Source organism: Petaurus breviceps, unplaced genomic scaffold (genome assembly GCF_028583685.1).
Source record: "Petaurus breviceps papuanus isolate PSGF00001 unplaced genomic scaffold, PetGlider_PUasm1.0 90775, whole genome shotgun sequence".
Taxonomy (NCBI): domain Eukaryota; kingdom Metazoa; phylum Chordata; class Mammalia; order Diprotodontia; family Petauridae; genus Petaurus; species Petaurus breviceps.
The window spans coordinates 552,069-566,414 of NW_027187342.1; the positions used below are offsets into that span (position 1 = coordinate 552,069).

Sequence of the window (14,346 nt, forward strand, 5' to 3'; positions counted from 1 at the left end):
TCAGGGGAGTCCCTCCATCATGCAAACCAGAACCTAAAATTCCTTAGACTATGAGAACAATACGCACTTCATTGGTATAGTGCTTTGGATGGAACTTCCAGTACTATATGAGTAAAATGGCATGGTTTACCAGGGCACCCAAAGGACAGTCAGTTTTTTTCCTCCAAAGGAAGAAAAGGGAAACAGTGCCTCCCCCTGCCCAAGCTGATGTTTTAAAGTAGCTCTTCTTCTAGCTGCCTCTCTACTCCACCCCACCTTAAAGAACAGATGAGCTAAGTATAGATTATCATGATTTAATAATGACAACTCACAGCACTGCCTACAAAGCACTTTTTCTCAAAATAACCATTTGGATTAAAGGACTAAGAGGACAAGCACTACTACTCCAGTTTAGAGAGGATGCATGTCACCCAGGGTCACAAAGCTAATGTAGTAGAGTTGGGACTAGAATCCAGATCCTATGACTTCAAGATGAGAGCTCTTTGGGAAGTGAAACTAACCATAAGTAAATCCTAGAGGATTTAAAGAAAGAAGGGACTTTAGATATTAACTCATATAACCCTCTAATTTTACCAAGGAACTTGAGGTCACAAGGATTAAGTGATTTGCCCAAGGTACACAGGTAGAAAGGAAGAGTCAGGATTCAGTCCCAAGGTCTCTGACTCTAAAGTTATTCCTCCCCCAAGAGGCAGACTCTAAGACCACCTCTTCAATCCATCCAGAATCTCACTATGCTCAGATCCACTAGCATTACTTTCATTATGTCTGTCTACCCAAAATTCTTTTACAGTCAACTACTCGTACCATTGTGCCTAAAGTGCCTGAGTCTGGGTTTCAAATCCCTCTTATAATCCAACTATACCTTTTTTATATAAACTGTCTTATTTCTACCTAATATGAAACGTCATTGGCCCTATGAACAAGCTCTGACTGCCTTCTATTATTTTACACACCTGAAATACTTTCCCATCTCTACCTATTCAAATCCCACCCTTTCTTCAATATCTTAGCAAGTCCTACCTCCTCCTTGAAGTTTTCTCTGACTGTTCTACCTCTCATTGACATTGGTAAGAAAAGCTAAAGTGCAGACTCTTCTTGTATTGCATGCTATCATCTGATAGGTGTTAATCTTATCTCCCCCACAAGGCTGTAAATTAGGAGTGGGTAAAGACCATGACTTAGCCATGTTCTCCATAACCTCTCCTATAGTACTTTACAAATTGCTGAATATGTAGTAGGTGCTCAATACAGTCTTAAGTGAGAAACTCAGAAACAAGAACTGCTTTTTACTGGCTAATAACATTTTGGGGTACAGAGAAAAAACAAATCCAATATTAAGGGCATGAAGTTTTATAAGTACTGGTTAGAAATCCTAAGACCTATGTCTCCTTTCCCTATTTCACTATCAGCTCTACCCAAGGGAAAGTTTCTTATTTTCTAAATGGACTAATATAAAATGTCATCTTGAAAAGAGGTGACAATGTGCTTTATTTTAAGAAAAGAACAAAGAACATAACTGGAGCTGTGCCATTATGCTCGAAATGATAATACATTTGTCCTAACTAGGGTATTATCTATCCAACACTCTGAAATCTGTTTTAAGATTTGAATTTTAGCTAATGATTTCTGAAGAGTGTTAAGAAAAAAAGACATAAATAAGCTCTAAAGGAAATGTCCAGACAAGGAAGGGAAGGTTTCTCCTCCTCACATTTAAACCCCAGCAGAAATACAGCACAATTCATCTAAAGAGCACACAGAGCAGCACCAAAACATGCTATTTACAAGAAAAGATTTTTCTTCAACATAACCCACTTGGACGCTTTGGAAAACAGCATCCTATCAAAAAGCAGTTTGCTAAGGGAACTGTCAATGTCTAAGTGCCTAAGGAGTATCTGAAATTGCGAAGGAGTGGGGATGTGCAAACTCAGCAGCAAAAGGTTCTTTTGCTTCATGGAAAAGTGATGGTAGTCAAAGGTGTCAACTCTAAGGTCTGGTCTAATGGGGGCCGCTGTTCCTGGTATTCAGCTGTATGTCCATTCCGATGGTGGCCATATTCAAACTTGATTCTCAGCTCACCAATCTTGGACTGGGGCAAAATATCTGGAATCCATTCAATGATGAAAGGTGTTGGCTCCTTCTGATCTGGAGAGGTGTTGCCTAAAAGGAGAAACAATAATCCAGTACTGAATTTTCACATATTTTGGTCATAGTGAAGTGTGAGAAATAGCAAAATATGTGAGACTATAGGTAAAATCCTTTCCAGAATGCAAAGAAACTATCTTCCCATCTTGTTACTCTTTGATCTTAGGGTTGAATTTTAATTAAGTAACAAAATATCATCCAAGAACATTATAATCTTAGAAGACTTATAATTGTTGGTGACCCAAAAGGCAAGTGACAGACAAATGGTTGCTGCAGGCTTCAGTATATTACCAACAATGATTAACGCATGGAAAGTGATGTAAAAGACATTATCAAGAACATTTATGACTGAAAGAGGGGAAGTAGTTATATAGTAGGGGGCAAGGTTAACAGATGGACAATCCAAGGACTATACTAATAGATCCCCTATCTAGGATTTAAAGAAAGATTGTCAGTGATTATCCAGAATAAGAAGGCAATACATAATCTGTACTGAGGGGATGGAAGGAAGTGGTGGGGGGTGGAGGGGTGGGAGACAGCATTCATACTAATGAGCTCAAAGACATAAGAGAGAGGGAGAAAGGCTAGACCTATGATTTTGCAGGCACAGAAAATTTACTTGGAGCTGCTACTCCATCTCAATATGGATGCAGATTTGGAGGATTCCAGTATTCCACTCCCATCTCTAGTGGGTTATGAAGAATCCCCTTTAATTAATCTCTTTTGGACATCTTAGGGGAAAAAAAGAAAAGAAAATTCCCAGGAGAAAAAATGCTTCTTACCAAAGTGGATCAGTCAGTACCTTCTCAGCAACTTAAGGTCTCAAGAGAGTTATGTAGGGCACTAATAGTTTAAGTCACTTGCCCAAATCACACAGCCAGTAGGTGTCAGAAAGAGAACTTGAATCTATGTCTTTCTGACTTCAAGGCTCACTGTCTATCCATGCACCAGAGGTGTCAAACATGCAGTCCATGAACACATGCAGCACACAACACTCCTGAGTTCAGCCCAAACCAGATTAAAATGTAGTTTCTCACTTTAATGTTCTGATGTATCCATGAAAAAAGAAATATATAAACATGCAAAGATTTCTAAGTAAATATGTGGCCTGCAGAAATCCCTATGTATGGTCTAGTGGTCCTCATTTCTACATGAATTTAACACCACTGTACTACACCTGAATGTTTCTTGTTAAGAGCAAATTCCCATCAAAGTATTAAAGCACCACCACATTATTTCTATTTGAAGTGCTTCTATTTAATTAGCTGTCTTCTCATCATCCTATGGGAATTAGGTCATCACACTGCTGAAAAATGTTGCGTTCTAAACCAGTCTGATATGTGACCATCTTCATTCTTAATGTTTCCCTCATCTGTCACATGCTCTTGTCTCCATATAAATCATCAAATTTTAGAGCATAACATTATTTGGTTCCTTCGTAAAAGGAACTTTGACAACCTAAAAAAACATAGTAGTAACCAATGCCTAAAACAGAAATATCCTAAACTGCAACTAGGGCATGTTGTTAGAACTTATTCTGATTCCATGTGTAACATATGCTGTTAAAAAGGATGATATTTACTCAGGGCTATATCTCAGGCTACTGAAGATATTTCTTAACTACTTCTATTGAGAGAATAATTTTCAACAGAACTCTCTTTGAAGTCTTTAGAGCAAAATGACAACTGCAAAGAACCTGGAAACTACATAGGATTGAGAGCAGTAAAAGACTTCAGAGATCATTAATTCCAAACCTCTTCATTATAGGTGAGGAAATTGAGACAAACACAGGTCAACTGACTTGCCTTGGTGCCAGGTGGCATTCAGAAGAGGTGATATTTGAATCTAAGTTTTCTGACTCCAAATCCATTGCCCATTCGCCAGTCTTTTCCCTAAAGCCTTTTCTTTACCTCCCTCCAAATGAAAATGATCTCTCTCTCTCTCTCTCTCTCTCTCTCTCTCTCTCTCTCTCTCTCTCTCTCTCTCTCTCTCTCTCTATTCCTCCCTCCTTCCCCTCAAACTTCTCATAGTACTATACCCAAACATCCTGTTCACACATAAATCACTCTCTTTTATACTTGTTTTCTCCCCCTTTAAAGGAGTTCCATGTATTTTATGTTTCTGTGGCATGCACAAAGTACTCACATTATAAATAGGTTTGTTGAATATACATGTTTGGTAAAGACCTTTATCTAAGGGCAAAGAAATATTTTAGATATAAATGTGTCTTTATAGTATGTCTATATGTGAAGATATTATCACAAGCTCATTTGGCTTTGTACCTAGCACAGTGCCTTTCCAGCATACGGTAAATGATCTACAAATATATGTATTGACTCTTTTTAAAAATTTTTTTATTTGCTTTTGGGAGGGCAGTTGGGGTTAAGTGACTTGCCCAAAGTCACTCGGCTAGTAAATGTGTCAAGTGTCTGAGGTCGGATTTGAACTCAGGTCCTTCTGACTCCAGGGCCGGTGTTCTATTCACTGCGCCACCTAGCCGCCCCCTATCTGAACTGACTCTTACAAAAGATACATTCCTCAAAAGTTGTATTGATTCAGCCTTTTCTATCCTAAATGGTGCTTAATTAAGAATGCAGTAAGTAGGGACTTTGGGACAAAATAGGTGTCTGAATGGGAGTTAGACCACCCTCACACCAGCCCAAATAATGACCCCCCAAAAAAAAGAAAGCTAACATAAAATCACAGTAAGTAACTTCTTCCACTGCAGAACTGCAAAAAAAGTCAGCCCAAATCCCATGAAAAATAGGAAAGGAGAGCATCAGTAAAGTCAGGCAAAGAGACAGGACCTTGTGTCCAGACGCCAAGAAAGTAGAGAGTTCCCTAAGAAAGCTTCATCAAGTGAGATAGGAAAGCCCTAGGGTGGAAAGAAAACATCAGGAGGAGGAAAGGGGTTGAAGCTTGGAAGCCCTGGGAAGCAGTAGTGACCAGTGAAGCATGGGAGAGTTCAGACTGGGACAGCCCAGATACCCAAGGACTTCAAGGTCTCTAGCACTCTATCCTGAGATGACACAAAGGGTCCTGAGGATCCAACATTATGAATCTCAAAGATCCAGAGGAACCTCACTTCTGGAATTAAAGAAATTGGTACAGAAAGCCAAAGGACCCAGAGCAAAACAAGCAGTGCTAACCACCCCACTAAAAAGTACAACAGGGGAAAAATTTGTCTCTGGCACAAAAATTACAGTGAGAGATAAGTAAATAAAAATAAATACAAACCAACACTGGAAAACAATACGGCAGAAAGTAGGTATAGACCAACATCTTATACAATATACCAAGATAATGATCAAAATGGGTATACAACTTATACATAGTGATGCCATAAATAAATTAGGAGAACAAGGAATAGTTACCTGTCAGATCTATGGAGAAGGGAAGAATTTACAACCAAACAAGATATAGAGAACATTATGAGATATAAAATGGATAATTTTGATTGATTGTATTAAATGTAAAAGGTTTTGCACAAACAAAACCAATGCAACCAAAATGAGAAGAGCAGAAAGCTGGGAAATAATTTTTATAGCAAGTGTCTCTGATAAAGGTCTCATTTTTCTAATGTATAGAACACTGAGTCAAATTCACAAAAATACAAGTCATATCCCAACTCATAAATGGTCTAAGTACAAGAAGAGGCAGTTTTCAGAAGAAGAAATCAAAGTTAACTACAGTCATATGAAAAAATGCTCTAAATCATTACTGATTAAAGAAATGCAAATTAAAACAACTCTGAGGTACTGCCATATTGGCTAATATCACAGAATAGAAAAATGATAAATGTTAGAGAGAATGTGGGAAAATTGGGACGCTAATGCACTATTGGTGGAGTTGTGAACTGATTCTACCATTCTAGAGAGCAATTTGGAACTATGCCCCAAAACTAGAACACTGTGCATACCCTTTTATCCAATAAAACCACCACTAGGTTTGTATCCCAAAGAGATTTTTTAAAAAAAGGAAAATTTCCTATTTGTACAAAAATATTTATAGCAGCTTTTTCTGTGGTAGCAAAGAATTAGAAATTGAGAAGATGCACACATCAATTTGGGAATGGCTGAACAAGTTGTGGTATGTAATTATAATACTATTGTACCATAAGAAACGATGAGCAGGATGATTTCAGGAAAACTTGGAAAGACTTTACATGAACTGATGCAAAGTAAAGTGAGTATAGAATCAGAACATTGTACACAGTAACAGCAACATTGTAAGTTATCAAATGGTAATGACTCAACTACTCTGTTCAAGACAATGATTTAAGATAATTCCAAATGACTCATGATGGAAAATGCTATCTACCTCCAGAGAAAGAGCTGACAGAGTTTGAAAGCAGATTGAAACATAACATTTTCCACTTTATTTTTTTGTGTTGTAGATTTTGAGGGAATTTTTGGTCTGTGGTTTCTTTCACAACATGACTAATATGGAAATATGTTTTGCATAACTGCACTGTATAACCTATATCAAATTGTTTATAATCTCAGGGAGAGGAATGAAAGGGAAAGGAAAAAGAAAATTTATAACTCAAAAACATTTTTTAATGAATGTTAAAAATTTTTACATGTAATTGGGGGGAAAAATAGAAAAAATACCAACCAGCATCAAAAGTTATTACAGATCTAGAGATCTCCAAAAAGTAGTGAATAACTCTATAACAACCACAAGCAAACTCAAAGGGAAAATGGATTTTCTACAAGAATTACAAGAATATGTAAAAGAAACGCCATAAGATTTTTTTTTAACATGAAAGCACTAGCAGGAAGAACGGGAAAGCAAATAAATTGCCTGGGAAAAAAAGTGGCAAACCTTAGCCAAATAATGGACTCCTTGAAAACTAGAAAAAATAAAACAGAACAGTGATTCCATGTATGAGACAGCAAGAAATATTAGAACAAAATCAAAAGACTTAAAAAATAGAAGAAAATGCAAAGTATCTGACCTCACAAACGACTTATCTAGAAAACAGGTCAAGTAAATATAATTTAAAAATCCCTGAAAAATGATGACTTTTTTAAAGCTTAGACACCATAGTTAAAAAATAATAATAAATAAAAACTGCTACAATATACTAAAACCAGAGAGCAAAATAAAGGTAGGAAGCATCTACCAATCACCTCCTAAAAGGAACCTCAAAAGGAAAAGTTCTGAGAACTCACAGATAAATATCTAAAGATCAATTGCTAAAGAAAAAATACTCAAAGCATTCAGACAGAAGCAATTTACTACAAAGAAATTAAAGGCAGGATCACATAAAATCTGGTGACTTCTACAAGTGAAAGATCCTGGAATATATGATTATGCAAAAGGCAAAAGATACAGACTTAGAACTAAAATTAACTTACTCTGAAAAGTAAGGTATAAACCTATAAAGAAAAAATTGACCTTTGAAGGAACAGAAGACTTTAAAACATTCTGATGAAGAAAGTAGAACTGAGTAGGAATTTTGAAAATGTTAAGCACAAGAGTCAAGAAAAACCTAAGAAGGCAAATTTATTTGAGCATTTGGAGGGAGCCATAGGAAAATGTAGCGCCAGCATTCTAATAGGGGGAGAAAAAAACAAGTATCCAGAACTTTAATGTCTTCAAAGAATATTGAGGGGTTTAAGAAAAACAGAGGTCCTGGGGATAGATTGGTTCTGTTCAGTGTGGAAAGAAAAGGGAGAGTAAAAGGAATACATTAATGTAGAAAAGGAGTTCTCATAACTGGGGCTTGTTAGAAGATGAATATTTAAATATGATGAAGTGTGAATCAGGTGAACTTTACCCTTATCTGAAATGAACAAGGAAGGACTTGTTCCCCCCCCCAATACACACAGAGTTTGGTATAGAAATATATCAAATTCAACTAGGAAACAAATAAGGGTAGAAAGGTAGGGGGTATTTAAGAGGGAAGATAATACTGGGGAGGGAACGGCCACAAGCAAAACAAACTTCTTGATCCCAGAGTGGGGGGAGTAAAAGGAACAAAAAAGAAAAAAAATATCTAGAGTCCAAGAGGGTGCCCTTCAGTTGAACAAACTGTGGTTTATGAATGTAATGGAACACTATGCACTGTAAGAAGTCATGAAAAAGAAGATTTCAAAAAATCTTAGGTACTGTGAACCAATATAGTTTAGACTGCAGGGCCTCTAAAATTTTTTCCACTCACGACCCCTTTTCTCCTGGCAGGGTTCATCGCCATTGCAAGGCCTGAGGGCATGTGTAGTGCAAAGTGCACATGTTTTGTGTTAAGAACCAAGGCTGCAGAGAAGATGTTGATGTAACAAGGGCAAGTGCTGCCAGAAACACCTCGAATTCATTACATGTTTGATTTTTGGTTAATTTTTTGGTCGTTGCGAGTTAAGAAACTTTATTTTGGAGAAGGGAACTGGGGCTAAGTGATGTGGCCAAGGTCATACAGCTAGTAAATGTTAAGTGTCTGAAGCCAGATTTGAACTTAGGTCCTCCTGACTCCAGTGCTGGTGCTCTATTCACTGCACCACCTACCTGCCCCCAGAAACCTTACGCTGTTGCCAAATTTTTCACGACCCACAGTTTAAGAAGTACTGGTTTACAGAACAACAACAACAACAAAAACAGGAGAATAATTTGTACATGGACAACAACATTATAAAGAAAAACAACTTCGAAATATTTAAGAAACCTGTTCCACACAATCACCAACCATATTTCCAGAGGACCAATGATGAAGGATGTTACCTATAAGCCTCCTGAAAAAGAGGTGATAAACTCAAAGTACAAAAAAGAGACATTCAATTTCTGACAGTCACTGAGTAGATTGCTTTTCTTTACTATGCTTATTTGTTACCAGGTTTGTACTTGTTTTTCCTTTCAGTTTTTTGATAGAGGAAGAAAGATTGGTGGCAGAAGTGGGATTAGCAATAGTGATGTCAAAAAAGAGAGAAAGAACCATTGAAATGGTTTTTTTTTAATGCACAGAAGAGAATGGGAGAAAATTCAGAAGGAAACATGTGCAGGAGAGTTTTGAAAATAATGTAATTTACTACATACTTTTTTTTTTAAAAAGCAAGTGGAATAAAATGTATATTCACAGTTTCATATACAATCCTTCTTATGTTCTTTTCTATATGTGGAAAAGTTCTTTTCCTGTTAAAGTTCAGAGTAAATATGAAAAAGAAAAAATGCAAGTAATGTTATTTATATATATATATATATATATTTTTTTTTTTTTGCTTTTTGGAGGGCAATTGGCATTAAACGACTTGCCCAAGGTCACACGGCTAGTAAGTGTTAAGTGTCTGAGGCAGAATGTGAACTCAGGTCCTCCTTACTCCAGGGCTGGTGCTCTATTTATTCACTGGCCACCTAGCCGCCCCAAGTAATCTTATTAAAGGAAATACATGAAGTATAAATAATTCTGTAAAATAAAGACATTTAAATTCACCATTTTTTTTCAGTGAAGTTTAAATCAAAGAAGCAATTTCAACTTTACTAGGTCAGAATTTTTGGTAATCTGGACAGTAATTTGAACAAAAAGCTAAAATTAAACTTTTTACTACCTTTGAAAGAGCTTACAAATTATTTGCTGGGGAATTATGTCTAACCTTTCTAAGGAAATTTTTCCTACACTTGGATGCCAATTTATAAATATTGTGCTAATTACAAGTAATTCTTATCTACTCTTTAAAGTAGCACCCCTAAGAATTGTTCTCACTATATGCTATGAGAAACTATAGCATACAGTAGCATAGAACACAAAATGTTGGCCTTGGAATCAGGAAAACCTGTGTTCAAATTCTCCTTCTGACATACTAGCTATATGAAATGGGCTAATTACTTAACCTGTTTGAGCCTCAGTTTCCTCATCTGTACTTTGGGGGTAATAATAAATATATACTTACTTCACAGGGTTGTAGTATGGCTCAAATGAGATAGTACATAGAAAGCATTTTGTAAACTTTAAAGGAATGTGTCATTTATAGTTTTTCCTCCAAGTACCTTGTAAAATAGATTTGACTAATTTTACATAAAGTCAATCGAATGAATATTCAATAATTAAAACTTCGTTATTCAGAGACTGGTTTTCTCCAATTAACTGTTGATATGCAATTCCATCTGAGCAATCCCTCCATTTCATACACCACTGCAAACTTTCATATCTTAGCAGATCATTTTCATGAGTTGTTTTTGCTAAAAAATATTGATTATCCAAGCAGTCAACTTTTTAAGGATGGAATTGAATTCATTAGTTGGATGAATGAGCTACATTTTATCTGTACCTATATAATGTATAACAATGGCAGAATGAGAGCTGTATCAAAATGAACAAAACCATGTTTGTTCTATAAATAAAGAATCTACGAATCATCAAAGAATAAGCAAGTGAAACAAAGTTATCTGCTCTGACACACAAGAAGGTCAAGATCCAGTCACATGTTAACAGTCTGAAAAATCTAAGACTGTGAGCTGCTCAGATTCTCATTCATAGTACAAGGTTAAGCTGGTCTACAACTAAATAGCAAGTTCTCTCACATACAAACTAGAATTCCATGATTTCCAACTTCTAGCATATGGCATTCATAGCTACAAAATAAGAATGAAAGATATGGAGGATCAGATGACAAAAAAAGAATAAAGAAAAGGGACTAGGTGTATGCTTGAGAAATGGCTCTGTCAATGTCATGGAAGTTGTCTTATACAAGGTCCAAATGAGGAAAAAAATATTCCCTGAAGACAATGAAATGAGGTCCTCCAGATGCTCCTGTTTTTGCTGACTGCTTACCTAATGAGATCTACAATTATTAAACAAGGAATCAGTGTACTTAAAGGAAAAATATAAATGGATGAAAAATATGCACCTTTCATATTAGGACAAACAATTGAATGATTTAGTATATCAGAGTACATATATTTGGGCCAAGAACTACAGTTAGACAATGAATTGGATGCAAAACTGAATAGGAAAAAAGAGTTGGATTGATTGTATTTGAGAAACTACAGAGTGCTTTTAATGATCCCATGCTATTCTGGGGTACAAAGACTTAACTTTTTTAAAAACAATCTTCTACCAGACACCATCTTTGAGGAATTTAAGTTGTGGGTGATTCAAAGGGATTTCCCCATTTGAAAATGGAGAGAGATATCACAAAGATTATACACTCTGACCAGGTGGAATTTATACCAGGAATTCAGGGATGGTTGAATATCAGGAAAGCTAGCAGTATAACTGATCATATCAATACCTAAAACAACAAAAATCATATTAGATGCAGAAAAAAAACTTTTGACAAAATATTAACACCCATTCCTATTAAAAACCCTAGAAAGCATAGGAATAAATGGAGTTTTTCTTAAAATGGTAAGTAGTATCTATCTAAAACCCCAAGTAAGCATTTTATGTGATGGGAATAAATTTGAAGAAATCCCAGTAAGATCATGGGTGAAGCCAGGATATCCATTATCACCACTATTATTCAGTATTGTACTAGAAATGTAAGGTATAGCAATTTAAAAAAAAAACAGAAAAGAAATTGAAGGAAAATAGACAATGAGGATAAAAAGTCACTCTTTGCAGATGATATGATGGTATATTTAGAGAACATTAGAGAAGCAACTAAAAAACTAGTTGAAACAATTAACAACTTTAGCTAAGTTACAGGATATAAAGTAAATGCAGATAAATTTTATCATCAACATTTCTACTACCAACCAAATCCAACAGCAAGAGATAGAAAAATTCTACTTAAAATTAATAATATAATTAATAATAATTATATATAATATTATATTATATTATAATATAATATTATATATATAATATTATTATATATAATATAATATTATATTATATATAATAAATTATAATTATATATAATAATATAAAATACTTGGAACTCTACCTACCAATTCAAACCCAGGGATTATATGAACCCAATTATAAAACACTTTTCACATAAATACAGATCTTAACAACTGGAAAAAAGTCATTGTGGGTAGACCAAGCCAGTATAATAAAATTGACAATTCTACCTAAATTACTGTACTTATTCAGTGCCACACCAGTCAAACTACCAAAGAATTACTTTATGGAGCTAGAAAAAAAATAGCAAAATTCATCTGGAAGAACAAAAAGTCAAGTATATTAAGGGAATCAATGGGAAAAAATGGGGACATGAAGGCAGCCTAGCAGTACCAGATTTCAAACTATATTACAAAGGGGTAATCATCAAAACAATCTGGTACTGGCTAAAAAATACAGTGGTGGATCAGCAGAATAGATAAGGTACATAATATATAGTAGTAAAATGACCATAGTGATCTGGTTTTTGTTTGATAAACACAAAGATCCAAGCTTTTGAGGTAATTATTCATCATTTAACAAAAATTGTTGGAAAAACTGGAAAGGACTTTGGAAGAAACTAGGCATAGACCAACATCTCATAACAAGATAAGGTCAAAATAGATAAATGATTTTGACATAAAGGGTAATATCATAAGTAAATTATGTACCTGTCAGATCTATGGATAAGAGAAGAGTTCATGACCACACAAAGACAGAAAGGATCATGGGAAGTAAAAGTGATCATTTGCTTATATGAAGCTAAAAAGCTTTTGCACAAACAAAACTATTGTAGCCAAAGTAGAAGGAAAATAGGAAACTAGGAGGAAAATTTACATGCAGTAAGTATCTCTGATAAAGACCCCATTTCTCAAATTCTTAGGAAAGTGAGACAAATTTATAAAAATAAGTTATTTCCCAATTGATAAATAGTCAAAGGATATAAACAGGCAGTTTTCAGAAGAAATCAAAGCTATATATAGTCACATGAAAAAATGCTCTAAATCATTACTGATTAGAGAAATGCAAATTAAAACAACTCTGGGATACCACCTCACACCTATAGATTAGTTAACATGACAGAAAAAGAAAATGACATGCTGGAGGGAAATTGGAAAAATTAAGACACTAATGCACTGTTGGTAAAGTTGCAAACTAGTCTAACCATTTTGGAGAACAATTTGGAACTACGCCCAAAGAACTATAAAACCATGCATACCCTTTGATCCAACAACACAACTATCAGGTCTGTATCCCAGATTTAAAAAAAAAAAAGGGAAAAGGACTTAATTTGTACAAAATTATTCATAGCAGTTCTTTTTGTGGTCCCAAAGGACTGGAAATTGAGGGGATGCCCATCAATTGGGGAATGGCTGAACAAGTTGTGATATATGATTATGATGAAATACTATTGTACTATAAGAAATGATGAGCAGGATGATTTCAGAAAAACTGGGAAGACTTCTATGAACTAATGCTGAGTGAACAGAGGCAAGAACATAGTACGAGGGCCAAGCCAAGATAGCGGAGTAAAACACAAATTTGGCATGGGCTCCGGCCTCAATCATCTCCAATACCTGTAAAGAAAAATGACTCTAAACAAATTTTAAAGCTACAGAAGCCACAAAGAAACAGAGAGAAACAAATCTGCCCTCTGAAGGCAGCCTGGCAGGCCAACAAGAAAGGTCTATCCCAGCACACTGGGAGACAACTGCAGTCCCCAGTGAGCTGTGGTACCAGCCACAGGGCAGCCCAGACCAGCCCCCAGACCAGCCACAGTAGACTTCAGGAGAGTGAATCACTGGTAGCTGTGGTGGTTTCCAGACTCCTCAACCCATAAATTCCAAAGAGAAAATAAAAAGTCAGTCAAGAACTCTGTTGTAAGGGTGAAGGAACAACATGGTCTAGTCCCTGCCCCCAGGGCGAGAAGCAGTAGAGGCATGGTGGTACCCCTTGGCTGCTTTCAGAGCTCCTGGTCTGCAGATCACAGGGGGACCAAGTGACCATTCAGAGGGTAATTGCTTTTGCTTTGACCTGCCGAGACCTGGATCGCTGTCTTAGGTGGAGCTCTTGGATAAGTGGCCAGTGAGCGAGAGCTTGTGGGGGCTGTAGAAAGGGCACCCAACTAATAGCTCCAGCAGCTGTGAAAACCCCAGAGATTTGGGACAAAGCTCTCTCCATTCTGGAAGCAGAGTTCTACCATGGAAAAGAGCTCAAAAGTCAAGTAATTGGCAAGATGAGGAAGCACGATCAGACCATACAATCCTTTTATGGGGACAAAAAGGATCAAAACATGGAATGGGAGGAAGACACTGAAGACTTTCAATTACAAGAAGCAAGAGAAGCATGAGAAGGTAAACAGGAAAAAGAAATCATAAGGAATT

The 14,346-nt window shown here is 36.1% G+C and overlaps 1 protein-coding gene across 4 annotated transcripts in view; it reads right to left on the reverse strand.

Moving 5' to 3' along the window:
• Positions 1-14,346, reverse strand: part of CUNH2orf42 (chromosome unknown C2orf42 homolog) — a 163,941-nt gene that overhangs the window by 121,851 nt on the left and 27,744 nt on the right. Inside the window, exon 9 of one of the 4 annotated variants that reach the window (XM_069068848.1) lies at positions 1,470-2,157. The exons of the other annotated variants lie outside the window; for them this stretch is intronic. Coding sequence (XP_068924949.1) covers positions 1,949-2,157 — 209 coding nt within the window. The 3' untranslated portion in view covers positions 1,470-1,948. Of the gene's footprint in view, positions 1-1,469; positions 2,158-14,346 lie in introns of those variants that run through there. 4 annotated transcript variants of the gene reach the window in all.